The sequence below is a fragment of the Rhinolophus hipposideros genome (assembly GCF_964194185.1).
Source record: "Rhinolophus hipposideros genome assembly, chromosome: 10".
In the NCBI taxonomy this organism is placed as follows: Eukaryota; Metazoa; Chordata; class Mammalia; order Chiroptera; family Rhinolophidae; genus Rhinolophus; species Rhinolophus hipposideros.
In genome coordinates this window covers 6,770,137-6,785,133 of record NC_138056.1, presented here as the reverse complement: position 1 = coordinate 6,785,133, position 14,997 = coordinate 6,770,137, and the positions used below count along the sequence as shown (strand labels likewise).

The window sequence follows — 14,997 nt, the reverse complement described above, 5'->3', positions numbered from 1 at the left end:
CGTCTAATACATGCGTATTATAAATGAGCCCTCTATACATCTGCCAACTAGCGTTTGATGGTTAGATGGGGGGAGGGGGTGCAGGGAAGTTACCCTGCTGCCTGGCCGCTCCGCCAGAGAAACATACTTTCTAGGGATGGGTCTGAACTGCCACAAAAAGACATCAGTGTTCTAGACAGAGGTCACCAGGACAATCGCGCATTGGGAAACACATGGAGGCTTGTGGCACTTCAGACCAGGGCAGATCCTGGGGGTGCAGGCCCACCAGTCCCCGGGGGTTCAGAGAGGGTACACCTTGATTGACTCAGCTTTCCCAGGGGTGGGGCTGGGCGTTCTGGGGACCGTAGGGTCACTGACCTTTTGTTGGCTGCTGCACATCGCTGGCTCCTCCTCTCCCGGCCCCCCCCTCGGAGAACAGTAAGGACCCTACTGGAGAAGCAGAATTGGGGAGTCAGGCACGGGGCCGGGGGGCTACCCAGCCAGTCCCACCCCAGCCTGGAGGTGATGGAGGGCCCTCTCCAGGGCAGAGGTCCTCTTGCTTGGGGGTGCAGGCTTGGGGCAAAGGGGAGCTGTTCTGGGGACTTGCTTGCTTCGGGGCCTCTAAGAAAAGAGCCAGTTGACAAACCAAGGACCACTGGCCCGAGACCCCACCAGACTCATGGCCGCTGACTTCTGCCCTTCGCTCAGGGATGGGGAGACTGGGCCAGAGCAGCAGGGGCCTCTGCTGGTTCAGGAGCCCCTGAGGCCCAAGAGCACACACACAGGCCAGCCCTCAGGAGACCCCTGAGCCCCTACGGCCACTTCCTGGCTCGCTCTCCTCCCCACTCTGTATCTTTGCTCACAGCCCCTCTGCTGGGTCAGAGCTCCTGCTCTTCAAAAGGCTGACACAGGCACACTTCCTCCAAAACGCCAGGAGTCACACCACACCCCCTCCTCGGATCTTTGCCTATCCTCGGGGCAAACCTGGTTCTCCGTCTACCCCTGGATCATTTACCACAGTGAGTGCTCTTAATGTCACCTCTGCCCTCGTCTTTGCCAGCTGGTTTCTGTTTGTTCTCTGGCCCTCCACTGTGCCTTCAGAGGGCTGTGCACAGCAAGAGAGCGCCTGCCTAGCTGGAGCTCCTTGTATTCATGGGAAAGCCCTTTCTCAGGGATGACTGCCCACTCCACACCACCCCCAGGCCTCCAATCCAAAGGCCCCTGCAGGCACCTGGGACCAGTCTGGGTCCCAGCTCAGTTCGAGCTCTCCACCCGCCCTGCCAGTGACCTGTGCACTCAGCGCCTGGCTCCCAGGCACCCACACCTTTTGCCAGACCCGATGGGATGGCTTCAGGATGAGGGAAATTGAAGAATGGATTTTAAAAGTTCCTATGCGGGCCCTTACTCCCATCCCAATCCCAAATCCCCAGAACTGAAGCTAGAATAACACCTGAGCTATGGGCCTTTCCAGGGAGGCATGGGGGGAATCCTTTGGGCTTTCATCTATGACAAAGGGGAGCCACAGCCAGCACCCCCAGAACCAAGCACTGAGAGGCAAGAAGAATGTGAGTGAACCAACCAGGTCCTGACTCTCCACTTGGGACTTCGTCTTTCCCCACGCATCTTGCCGTAATTGGACATCCCAACAAGAATCACACGCCCTTATCTCTCCAGACCTAAATCCATCCCAAATTCCAGATCTGAGCCTCACCAGTCTTCTTCCCGTGGGCCTCTCCTGCCTACAGGCTAAGGACACGACCCCATCCCAAAGGAAGAGGAGCCCCCGCCCCGGGGACGGCCCTGAGCAGGGGAGCAGTGCCCATGGGTCTAGAAGGCCAAACACCTGAGCTCAAGAGACTCAGGGAAAGGCAGGCTGGGGGGATCACAGGCAGGACTCCTGGGCTCTGTCTTAACACCAGGCTTTTAAAGATGGTCGGGATTTGATCGAAGGGAAACTTAGAATAGACGAGCCCTCCCAACAGTCCCACTAATTAAAGGCTGCGTAATCACTAGCAAGTCACCTCATCTCTTGGGGCCTAAATGTCCTCATCTGTTAAACAGTCAAGAGACGTTCAGAAGATCAAGGGTGAGGGCGTGCAGTGGGACCGCTGTTGCAAGGGGGTCTCCCACACCGGCATTCCCCCATTTTACCCCACTTACTCCCATGTAGATATAGGGGGCATCCCACAGCAGCAGGGTGAGGGGAATGGGGCTGCCTGAAATTCTTTCTCCAGCCCTTGCTTTTCTCTTTTTATTTGGGTTCATAGAGAAGAAAGAATGATCAGAATGAGTGGAAGGAAATAAAATACCACCATGAGAAAGAAACAAAGCAAGATACACTACCAGGAAAACGCAAAAAGGTGACTGGGGACAACGGCAGGAGTTCAAACATCTCTTGATGTCAGAAACCAAGGTGAGATGAGGGTGGATGGAGTGTGTTGGGGAGATGGGGAGAGGGGAGCGCACAGACAGGGACAAACCCCCCACTCCCACCCCAGCACCCCCAACAAGAACATGGCAGAGGAAGGGATAGGAAGGGAAGGAAGGAGGGGACAGGTGGGGATGGGGAAAGGGGAACCAGGAGAGGAACAGAAAATCCAGGCGCGGGTTGGGGGCAATCCAGTCCAATCCAAAGCAAACCAGAACTTCAAACCATACCTTCGCTGTTTAACGTCAGGTGAGCCGGACCTTGGAAAGGGGAAGGAGAGAAAGAAAGAAAGGGAAAAAAAGAAGAAAAAGAAAGAAAAGGGGAAAGAAACAAAGAAAACACGAGTCATCAAAATCAGCCGGAGAGAGGGGAGAAAAAAGTTTTTGCTGCCACAATTTAAAAACCCTTTTTAACTTGTGACAGACATCGGGAAGGCCCCCAGCCCAGAAGCTGAGGAAAGGGGCCCGATGCCGAAACAGAAGGTGGAGGGCAGGAGAGGGGAAGAGAGAGAGAGAGAGAAGAGGGGCACAAGAGAGGGTGAGGGGGTACAGGCAGAACCAGAGGAAGGATGGGCAGGGAGTCTCTGCAGGGGGAGAGGAGATTTTGGTTTCTTTTTTTCTTCTTGCCGGAAAAAAAAAGGAAAAGGAGGAGAAGCATGAGGCTGGGAGGGCTGCTTTTTCCTTTTTCTTTTTTTCTTTTTTTTTTCTTCCGGGAGACGGAGAGAAAAAAAAAACGGTCAACGAGAAAAACGATTCGGATGGAGGAGAAAATAAAACACGACACAAAAATCAAAGCCACCTGGAGAGAGAGAGAGTGTCCTGTTAGCGTAGGATTGAGAGAGTAAGGGGGACCTCCAACCCCCCACACCCCATCCCTGTTACCCTATGACCCTGGCAGAGAAGAAGGGAGTAGGAGGAGCCTGGGCCTAGCAGGAATCCCCCACCAAAGCAAGCTTTGGGAAGGTGTCTGTCCAGTTCCAATCCTCCCAGCTGCCCCTCACACAGCCTCTGTATGGAGAGCAGGCACCCTGCACACCTGGGTCCTACAAGGAAACTGGGGTTCAAGAGGACAAGGTGAGTAGGAAAGCAGGCAGGAGAAGGCAGAATCTAGGGGGACACCGGAGCAAGGATGAGGGGCTTGGATTTCTCCACAGGGAGGATGGAGGGAGGAGGGCCAGCACGCTCAGACAGCAAGGAGTAAAGAGGATGACCAGGACCACTGGGCAGAAGGCCTGATCTCTGAGAGGTCAAATACCTTGTTCACAAATTGTCCTGCGGACCCCCTTTCTCTGGCCAGGCTCTCTGAGATGACCCAAACACTGAACTTTGAAAATGGACCACAGAAGCCCCATATCCAAGACTGAGAGCAGGAGCAGCTGGGATTTTTCCATCGTTCCCCAGGCCCCTTAAGACGGTATGGTCAGTCCTGACCCAGGCTACCCCTCAGCCTCAGGGGGAGAGACTCTGACGCACTGGACCAGGAGCCCCTCCCCAGAGGGCACCAGCCAAGGAAACCTCTCTCCAGAGAAGCTGGCAGCACCAGCCCACCGTTGGGCTGCGGCCCCAGGGCCTGAGATGACCAGTGAGCACACTGCAGTCAGCCCTCCCGCTCCCCCCTACCCTGTACCAGCGGAGTCTAGCCAAAAGGATGGGGAAGGATCCCTCCTCGCCCTTGGAAACCATCCCAGCTGCTGTGGCAATGAGAGGTGGGCCCTGGGGGTAGAAACGGGACCAGGACGGAAATCTGAGGGAAAGAGCTCCAGGTGTCCCTGGGACGAAGCTGAGGACCGGAATGCCTGGGTTCAGGAGGGAGGCAGCGAGGGGGTCAGGAGGCATGGCGAGGGGCCACAGCCTGCAGCCCGTGGGAGATGTGGACAGATGGTTTGCGTGGCCGCCTTCTCCTCTCTCAGAGACATTGGTCTCTGCCCACTGCTGGGTCTGAGGCCATTGCGGGAGGGGCCACAGCTGCCAAGGGCTTCATCAGGACAGGCAGCTCTTGGGAAGACACAGGTTTTAGCCTCCAAACAGGGAGGACCCAAACATTTGGACTGTCTTATTCTTTGCTCTGAACGCCTCCCACCAACTCTACCCCCAAGAACTCCCAGCATCTTCTTGCAAACCCCCTAAATCCAGGACCCAGATGCAGAGGGACCCTGACCCTCATCCATGTCTTCTGGGCAAAAAATAGCCTTGCCCGCAGGCTCCGGCCCTTAGAAGTCCAGGCCTGGGAGCCAGTGCCCCCTGGATCCGCCCTCTGCCCTCCTCAGGCGGGTACTACTGGGGGGAGTGGCACCGCTCCCCTCACAGACCCTTCCGCTGCCCAGCTCCCAGCCAGCCTCATTAGCATGCGGCACTCTCCCTCTGTCACCACGGCAACCAGCTGCTCAGCTCCCTCAGGCGTGACAGCACCAGCCATCTTGGTGAAGGGGAGGCCAGTTCCCTGCCCTGTCTCCTGCGGCTCAGCCCAGCCTGGCCTGAGGGTTCTCTCCCTAACGCCTGCCTCTGCACCTGGCCCTGCAATCTCTGCTCCCTCCTCATGCCCAGCTCCCCCTCGGTATGTGTTCCCTTCCCCACGTCCACCTGTGGCACCAGCCCCCCCCACCACCACTAGAGAAGAGGCTGGCAGTGATGGATGGCATTACCCAGGGTCCTTTCCGAGGGCTCTTTATCGGGCTGCTTCTGGGTCTTCTCTCCCTGATACAAGAGGCTGGGGGGGTATGGAGGCGGGGCAGCTGGGATCCCCAAAAGGAGATGCTCAGCGGGGCGGCTGGGGAGCAGGACGGCTGGGCTCCTGGGAGACAGCCAAGCCTGAGACACAGCATGGAGGGACGAGAAAAGACGGTGCAGGCACAGAGGACTCAGGTCCGAAGGGGAAACTGCAGAATCCAGAGCATAGTACCACCAAGGAGGGCCCAGCTCACCCCCCTAAAACTACCACGTGCCAAACCCACCCCCCACTCTCAGTCTCACTCCCTTCAGCTCCTGCCCAAATCCCAAGACAACCAGCATCGAAAGAAGGAAGCCGGTGATAGGGGACAAGATGGAGAGACACACGGCACACATGTCACAGAGACACACGGAGGCATCACTTCCCTAGGTGTGCACACACACTCACACTCAGCCTCAGACACACACCCCTCCACAGCCACTGACATGCAGGCGCACACAGGCCCACATGCAGACACACCACCCACAAGAAATGGCTAGGTGGCGGCATCAGGGGTCTCATTCCTCACTTGTCCCCAAGCCCAGCTTCCCTTCATGTCCCTGCCTATCCTACTTGCTTGGAGAAGAACTGTTCCCTTTTCTCCCCCTCCCAGCCTCCCACTTCTCCCCCCAGCAGCCCTCCTGCTCACTTCTCTTGGCCTGGCTGTTTCCCTCCCCATTTCTCTCCTCCCTCCTCTCCCTTCTCCCCACCTCTACTTACCCCTCTCCTTCCTCCGGTCTATCTGTCCCCTCCTCTCTCCCCCCAAGCCTCTCTCCTCCACACTTTTTCCCCTCTCTTCCTCCCTTCATCTCTCCCTTTGTTCCGGAGGAGACATGACATCAAGAGCAAGTAAAAGTCACATCAGCACTAAATCTTATCTCCAGCCGTCAGAAGGCTGCGTCCACCCAGACATGCAGACTCTTTCTCTCACACGCACGGAGGTAAACACTGACACACGGAGATGCAGACACTCCTACGGGGCACAGCGATGTGGGCCGCGCACAGAGGGCACGGCGACGGAGGCGCACACACCTTCACACACAGTCGGAAGCCTGTACACAGCCGACGTGTACAGATGCGCACAGAGGCACACAACACAGACAGCAGCAGAGCCGCATGCGTGCACGCACATACACACATACACACACACACACCTCGGTGCCTGCATGCCAGGACCAGGGGACCTGAGGACATCTACAGAGAAGAGACCAACCAAACCGTGGACACAAGGAGAAATGGATCCCAGCCCCACACTCAGGCCAAGTGCCCCTCTCTTATTTGATTCCCAGGCCTCCTGCATCCTGAGTGCTCTCCCCCGCTCCTCCCGGGGCAGAGACCAGGCCCAGGCAGCTGCCAGCCCAGGGCTACCTCTATCCCTTCCTCTCCCACTTGCTGCTGCAGGAAGAGAACGTGGGCAGGTTTGACTGGGTCCCATCTCCCGCCCACCCTGCTGCCTGCCTTCTCCAAGGTGCCCCTGTGAGCTCACCTGCAACCCCGCCTCCAAGTCTGAACCATCCGACTGTCTTCCCTCTCCCTGATCTAGTCTATCCCAGAGGAGGAAAAGAAGCAGGGTAAACCAAACCGAGGGGGAAGCTTCAGAGAATGACAGGAGCCCAGACAGAGCCTGGGGAAGGACAGAAACAAGACAGAAAAAGAGATCTGGGGACAAAGCCCTGCAGAAAAACCAGCACGGGAGAAAAGGCAAAAGAAAGAGAAGGCAGGGAAAGAATGGACAGAGAGACCCCAAAGAGAGGCATGCCCCCCCTTGCCCTTGTCCTGAGCTGAAGGAAGAAATGGACCACCCCTACCCACCGGCCCGTGGGCCAGCGGCCAGGCGCCTGCTACAAGTGACAGTCAGAGCGGACAAGCTGCCACTTACCCACAGCCCCTGAGCAGGGCACTGGCCCCCACCCACTGCCTGCTCTCCAGACCCCAGAGGGGATTCCACCCAAGCCCCGCCCCAGCCCGGCAGCATAGCTTTCCTCGGCTTCCTCAGCTGGGCCAAACTGTGTCTCCTCACTCACTTCTGGGCATTTCAGAACCATCCACTCCCACTCCCCATTTCTCCCTACAGAAGAAGAAAAGCCAGTGGGCAGGCTGGCACTGTGGACGGGCAGGTAGAAGGGAATGCCCTCTGCCTGGCAGTTCTCCCCAGCAAACCAGAAGAAGGAATAGGCCAGAGGTGGGGCCAAAGCCACCAAGAGGACACCCAGACATCCTTCCCTGGGCATGGGCAGGGGAGGGAGCCGACAGGTGGCCAACGACACCCCCTCACATCATAAGACCCCACAGTGACTGATCCGCCACCCCAGTGACCAAAAGGCATCACTCACCTTCCATGGGGTGCTCCTCTACAGGCCAGCGAGGTTCAGGAAGGGGTGAGGCAGAGAGAAGGAGAAAAAAGGAAGGCAATTAGCGAAGGTACCAAGGTCAGGGCTCCAAGGGGCGTGATGGGTTCAGGGTCCCCGAGTGGAGCCCACCCAGGCCCTGACACGAGTCCCCCAGTCTGAACAGCTCTGCTGGGGACAAGGCAGAGAGAGAGGCATTTCCTGAATCAGTGCCTCACATACTGGGTCACACAATCACAGTCCGGGAGGACCCAAGCCTCATGTTACATTTCAGGAAACTGAGGCCCAGGGGAGGGAAGTGAGCACTCAAGGTCACATGGAGAATCGGAGGCAGAGCCAGGAGCGGCAGTCAGGCACCCTGACTCTCCCAGGCATGCTCCTCCCCTGCATTCCAGTGCGTCTCTGAGACAGATGGGGACACGCTTACCCGGGGCTTACCCGAGACACACTCATGCTCAGTGACACACTGACACACATAGGCACTTATCGATCTAGAGACACTTTTAATCTCACACAACTCACACCGGAAGCCTTTGTAGACAGGACCCAACCACGCCCCACCCCCCACCCACTCAGGGCGGAAAAGTCATGAGTGTACAAATCAGAAAACACAGTTCTGCCTCAAGGTGCTGTGTGACTCCCATCCCAGTCACTTAACCTCTCTGAGCCCCCAGTCCGTCTTCCACAAAAGTGAGAGGGGTAGACTAGATCGTTTCCGAGGTCCCTCTGGCTCTGGTTCTGTGATTCTATGATAAATGCTTTCTTAACAGTTGAGTGAGACCAGGGGCCCCCAGACTGGATGGGCCACTTCAGTGGTGGCAGGGGGTCAAAATTCAGTGGGCCAGACTGGGCCCAAGCTACAGCCTTTGGGCAGTTAGCCCTCACCTAGTGGGGCCAGCCTGGGCCTAGGCCTGGGGCTCGCCAAAGGGGTCAAGAGAGAGCCAGAAGGAAGACAGGATGGAGGCAGTTTCTTCCAGTAAGCTACGACTCCGGGCGCAGGCTGGGCTCTGGCCTGCTTTGTGAGGGCCCCAAGTCACCCCTCTCCAAACGTTTCCGACACGCCTACCCACTGGGAGCCTTTAGAGAAACAACAGGCGGGAAGAGAAACAGTACATCCTACAAACATACAGACCCAGTGGGGAAACCCACACACATACATGCATGGGGGCCCCACGACACACGTGCGTACACACCAGCAGCTGCTCGTACTCACGCAGGCCTGCAAGCACACACCCTGTCCTCCTGCCTCCAACCTCATTTTGTTATTTGCGCAATCACTCTTCGGGGTTAGCATTAGTCCAGAAACACACACTGTGATTTATCATACTTTATGCCTCCCCATGATACACATACACTCAGGCTAAATGCAGGGTCAATACCTGCAGTGATCTAACACAGAGCGTAAATACACACACCGCCGCCGCCACCACCGCACACGTCCTCCGGTGGCGAAAGACACACACCCTGAGAGGAACACAGCGCCCTTCTTTCCTCTCTGTCTGTCTCTCTCCCATTTTCTAAACCTACACACACAAGCCTCTACCTATCTACAGGTGCTACAACCATACACCTATACAACACAGAGTTTCGTTTACCTGAGAGCTGCGTCCCCCCAAAAGCTGTGTATACAATGGTTTTCTGAAATTGAATCACATTCCATTTGGGGGGCCTGGCTAGTGGAAGAGGCCCTCGGGAAAACCCTGAGGCTCTCACGAGCAGCCTACGTCAAATTTCTTTGGCCTCAGTGTGCGAAGGTCCCGGTCAGCACAGCCATCTCTCCAGCACCTGTACAACTAGGAAGCACGGTGACCTCTAGACAATAGAATATGGCGGGTATTTCAAAAGGCATTCCCCCTGCCACCAACCTGGGTTCTGCTACGCTCAGGAAGGTGAAACTATCAAGTTTGGTTTGCTGCCTGCACAAGTTTCCTTCTCCTGGCTTCAGAGAGGTGGCACCTAGGGACTCATTCCCCTCTGTTCTTGGCTTCCTGCTGACTCACCTGTGCCCCTCACCTGCCATCACGGCCCCTCCAGGCTCAGTCCCGTGCCCTCCCTACTCCTCTCTCTTATCCCCTCCTCGGTGACAGCTCGCTTTCATGGCTTAGGGACCCCCACACTTGTGTGTATGTGCAGCCCCAGCTTCTTTCCTGGGTGCCGGTCCTGCATGCTCACCTGGCCGCAGCAATTACCGGCGCAGCTCTCCGCCATCCAAACTCCACCACGACTGCCACGCTCTGGACACCTCCACCCCTGTGACTAAGTGCCTTTCCGGCCTTTGGCAACAGCGCTGCTTTCAACCAACATTCCCTGAGCACCCACTATGCGACCCACACTCGCCAGGCCCCAGAGATTGCCTCAGAGAGCAGGGGTACCGTCCAGCCCCTCAACATGCGTCGCACGAGCTCCGTGGGTTTCTCCATCTCCTTTAGACAGCAAAGGACACTGGCCCAGGGGCACAGAACCACCTTGGCCTTTGTCCACTGCACTCCAAGGTTATCACAGCCCCCACCCTCACCTTTCACCCCTGCATTAGACTCCTGCTGCTTGATGTCCCTGCCCATCCCCAGCAGGGCTCTCCTGACACAGGTACCAGACACACCTGACCAAGTACCGCTCTGATCAACGCACACACACACACATGCACACACTCTCAGAGCTTTTCAGTGGCTCTGGAACAAAGCTCTCTTCTGTGCTCTCGACCTTTATATCCACGCACCTCCAGAAAAACTCTACCTGAGTGCCTCACGGGCTCCTCACCCTCCACAGGCCCACGGTGGGCCTCCTAACCCCTCCCCGAGAAGCCCCCTGCCCCTGCCTGCATTCCCTGGTGGGGTTAGGTGCCCAGAAACCAGCCTTGCTCCGTTTTCATACCAATCACCGGGTCCATCAGGTCCACTTTCTGAAACCCTGAAAACTAAATTAAACTACTATGTTTCCCCGGAAATAAGACCGGGTCTTATACATATTAATTTTTGCTCCAGAAGACGCATTAGGGCATATTTTCAGGGATGTCTTATTTTTTCGTGTACAACAATCTACATTTATTCAAATAGAGTCATGTCATCTTCTTCTGGAACATCGTCATAATGTACTAAATACGTCATCTGGCTTATGATCTTAACTGGGGCTGATTTTCGGGGTAGGTCTTATTTTCGGGGAAACGCGGTAGAAACCCTTCCATCACTCCATTACCATCAGCACAGCCCCAAGGCCAGACCCTCGTCAGATCCTCTCCTCGGCACATTATTAAGCCTCTCAAATGATCTCCTCCTACAGCCAGTCCGTCCACCCTGCAACTCACAGTCCAGCCACCGCCAAAGTGGTCGAACCAAGTCACCACCCTGCTTACAACGCTCCAAGGCTTCCCAGTGCCTACAGGATAAAGTCCAATCTTCTCAGGAAAGTCCATTCGAAGCCTGACCATGCTTCCCTCCAACCTCCTTTCCCGCAACAACTCAGGCTCCAGGCACACCCAATTTCTTCTCATTTCCCTAATATGCCACGTTTCTGTACATACTATTCCCTCGGCTTGAAATGCCCTTCCCCATCCTCATTCCTCTCACCCTCAGCAGCCTGAGAAAGTCAACTCTTGCCTTAAGACCTGGTCAATACAGCTTCGTCTGTGTTCTGAAGTGACCTCCCAGGAAGAGCAAGCCATCCCTCTTTTGTTCCCGCTCTCGATATGTACATTGTGTTATTATTTCAGTTACCGGATCTGCCTTGCGATTGTGTTTCCATCTCTGCTTCCTGACTGGACTGTAAGACATCCAAGAGCAAGGACAATGTCTCATTCATCTCTCTCTATTTAGCTACTTGGACAATTCCTGGCTCAGAAAAAGGCATGACTATGTTTGTTGAATGAATAATAAAAAACACTTCTCAAGTAATGAGTACTTAAAGTATGCCTGGCCTCTCTCCACGTACTGGCTCTTTCCATACTGTTTCATTTCTTCACCACTACCCCCTCATCGATGGGTACTGCTATTAATCTCTTGTAGAGAGGGGAAATCAAGGCTCAGGAAGTGGAAGAAACTTGTCCAAGTTCATACTGCTGGTGAGGGACAGAGTCAAAATCTGAACCCAAATTTGTCTGGCTTTAAAACTTCCAGTGGGCTGCATTCTTGGCCTGGACGTGAAGACTTCTAGAAGTCGCCTTTAATCCACAGTTCTGATTTTATTGCCCGTGATGCACAGCTCTCTTGGTCTCCTCACCCGCCCGATACACTTGACTCACACCCCTTAATACAGTAGGCTCCTAATTTAGGCTGGTTTCCTGGCGGAAAAGCCTTGTCTTTCCTTTCCACCTCCACAAATCTCTCTCAGTCATCCTTTAAGATCCAGCGAACTCCCACCTCCTCCTTGAAGCTCTCCCTGACCACTCAGATAAATAATCCCGGTAGCACTTATGGAGCATTTAGAATAGTACCTGGCACATGGTAAACGATTTCCATTTGTTAACTCATTTAGTCCATGAACAACATTATAACCTCCATTTTACAGCGTAGGACATCGAAGAACAGTGTGATTAATTGCCCAAGTTCACACAGCCAGCAAGTAGCAAAGCTGTGATGGAAACGCGGGCAGCCCATGCTCGGAGCCATTCTGCCACCTGGGGCATCTACCACGTCTCTGGGGTCTTAACAGCAGTCGTTCCCTGCACCGCTCTCTTGAGCAGTGGGTCCCATTCTGCTGGGAGCCATGTGCAACCGCAGAAACTGTCAGGACCACAGGGATTAGATGTTAGATTCATCTACATGACCCCATTTACTCAATTTTCACACACATAGGTTTTGACTGCCCAACCAGAGGGCATAGATGGTATACTGTCTTGCTTAACATAAATACGGGGTTCCCGTAGATTCGTTCTTGAGGACAGTGATGAAGACCAGAATGGAAGAAAAGAAAAAGTTCTGAGCAGCCAAAACTGACGACGTAACAGCTACACAATAAAAACTGTTATTTTCTCACAGGAGAACCTCTCAGACCCTATCCACACTCCACTCCCTGTTAGTGAAAACACAATTCTAACATGCTTGGGAATGCCCATTTCCAAGTTCACAGACGGAGAGAGAGCGCGATGGATATGGGTTGCTAGCTGACGACTCCGCCTAAGGGTGGAGGTGGGAGAACTAGAAAAAGCTAATAAAAGAACTCAAAAATCCAGCAGTCAAGCATCCTTTCAAGCAGGGACAAACCTCAACGAAGGAACCACGCACTGGGTGCAAGTCCAGTGAAGTACCTGAGGGGAATCACGACATCCTGAGTCACCCGGAAAAGGTGAAATCACATTCCAAATATTATGCTTAGGGAGGCGCAGAGCTGTGCAACATGTAGGAAGATTGCCATCCGAACGTTTTCAATGTTGGGGAGCTGTGTGTTTCAATAGGGAACAGCCTGCTTTCCAGAGTGAGCTCCTCCCTGAGCGCTCAGAACACTGAGACTTCACTGATGGATTTCCATGGCCTCTCTCGGGGCTGGACCAACACATACAGAAGTTCTTATGTACCATTTAGAATAGTACCTGGCACATGGTAAAGGATTCAGGAACACCCTTCTCACATAGTGGCGTAGGGGAGAAGCTGTGGCCCGAGGAATTCGGGGTAGTTACTGGTTTCTGATGAAACACTGTCCCCAAACACCCCAATAAACCAAACGCAGGGAATCCACGGACACAGCTCTCCTGTTTGGAGGCAGCACGGAGAAAGCTGGGGGGCAACAGGCGCTGGGGACAGCTCAGGGTTCAGGTCCCAGCTCTTACATCTCACGTGGTGGTCAGGAGGATGACACGAGATAAAACGTTCAAGCACCAAGCAAATGCTCATTAGCTGCCGGGCCCCCTGCTTTGCTCCCTGGGCATCTGATTCTCTTTCTTCCAACTGCTTCTTCGCCATGTCTGCGGCTGCTCCTCTCCCTCCTGCTCCCCGCTGGATGTTGCTCTGAAGTCTTCCACCTTGTCCTTGGCCACCTCATCCCAGCCCAGAGCTTCACATACTCTCTCTCTCCAGCATGTGGCTCCCAGGTCTCCATCGGCAGCCCCACCTTCAACGCAAAGCTCTGGATCCACATTGCCACCTGCCTGGATACCTCTGTCTAGGGGACACCACGACACAACACGTGCACGATCTGTGGCCCAACCCAGCTCCCCTCCACCCGCCGAGTACCCCTTTCCTTTCACCCGTCCCCCATCCTTCCAACTGTGCAAACCTGACACCTCATCATCTCTGACCCGTCCTCACCCACCCCCACATGCAAGAGGCAGAGTCCTACCGCTTCAGTCTCAGCCATGGCTCTCAGCCACTGCGGCCATTGCTGCCACCACCCTTCCCTTGCCTCTCCCCAAGACAACCGAAGTTCAAGACCTCAATAACTCTTTCCTGAACTATCTCCCAACCGATTTCTCCTCTGCATAATTCTGCTCCCTCTGATCCATTCTACACCTCACTCCCGGCTTCCGAAACAGCTCTTCTTATTCACGTACCTGCTCCAAATTCTTTTGTGGCTCCATCTGCCAACACTCTGTACACAGTCAGCATCCAATAAATGTTGGCTGAATGATGAAAGTCAAAATTCCATGACCTGGCCTCAACCTGCCTCTCCTGCTTTAGATTCCACTATTTTCCCTGCACGATCTGGTGCCCCTGTGTGGACAGGACATTTCCCCCATTCCATGCCTTTGTTCCTACTGGTTCTTTGGCTTGGAGTCACCCCCCCGCCCCCACAAACCAAGCTTGCTAATCAATGCTCAAGGCCAGTCTTAAATAGCATGCCTTGTGTTACCCATCTCCCCAACTTATAAACGCTCCCCTTCTTCAAAACCCCAAGAGCACTCTGCTTGTAATAGTAACTGCCATTTACTCACCAGACCCTCACTGAATTCCCACAACAAACCTGTGAGATAAACATGCTTATCCCCATTTAGGAAAAATTAGTCTGGACATTAGATGCTCATCTGATGTCACAGGCCCAGTCGTGAGAAGTCAGATTGAAACCCGGGTCTGAGCCTCAGGAGTCCATGGTGTAATCACTAAGCCACACGGCCTCACTGCTTTGCTTTGGGCATATACCAGGCGATTTTGTGGTGTGCTTTTGCTATTATTTACTGAGCATTTTCTACGTGCTGGGCACTATTCTAAGCCCCTTACAAGAATTAGCTAATATCATTCTCACAACAAATCTATAACGTAGGTACCATTATTTTCCCCATTTTACAGATACGGAAACCAGGGCAGAGAGAGCTTAAGTCCAAGGTCACTGCTGAGAATCTATGCTCTTAACTACACACTGGATTGTTTTTAATCTGCTTCCCCAACTACACAATCAACTCCCAGAGCAGTGCCCTATTCATCTCTGACTCTCCCCTTCAGACCCTAACATGACCCTTATCCCACAGGAGGCTAACTACCTGTTGAATAAAATCACCAACAAACCTACAAAACACACACGAGACACATGTGTCCACCTCCCGGCCAACATATACTTTACCACTAGTTTCGTATTTCTCTCCTCAGCAAGATCCATCCCTGACACTCCCCCCTA

The 14,997-nt window shown here is 54.3% G+C and overlaps 1 protein-coding gene across 28 annotated transcripts in view; it reads right to left on the bottom strand.

The window, feature by feature from the left end:
- Window positions 1-14,997, bottom strand: part of NRXN2 (neurexin 2) — a 102,680-nt gene that overhangs the window by 73,430 nt on the left and 14,253 nt on the right. For 20 of the 28 annotated variants that reach the window (XM_081063550.1, XM_081063558.1, XM_081063555.1 and 17 more), the window contains exons 3-5: window positions 7,447-7,464; window positions 2,638-2,667; window positions 358-429 (exon numbers count right to left, since the gene is read on the bottom strand). In XM_081063550.1, coding sequence (XP_080919676.1) covers window positions 358-429; window positions 2,638-2,667; window positions 7,447-7,464 — 120 coding nt within the window. The remainder of the gene's footprint in view (window positions 1-357; window positions 430-2,637; window positions 2,668-7,446; window positions 7,465-14,997) is intronic. The other 8 variants (XM_081063561.1, XM_081063562.1, XM_081063552.1 and 5 more) reach the window with 5 other exon arrangements.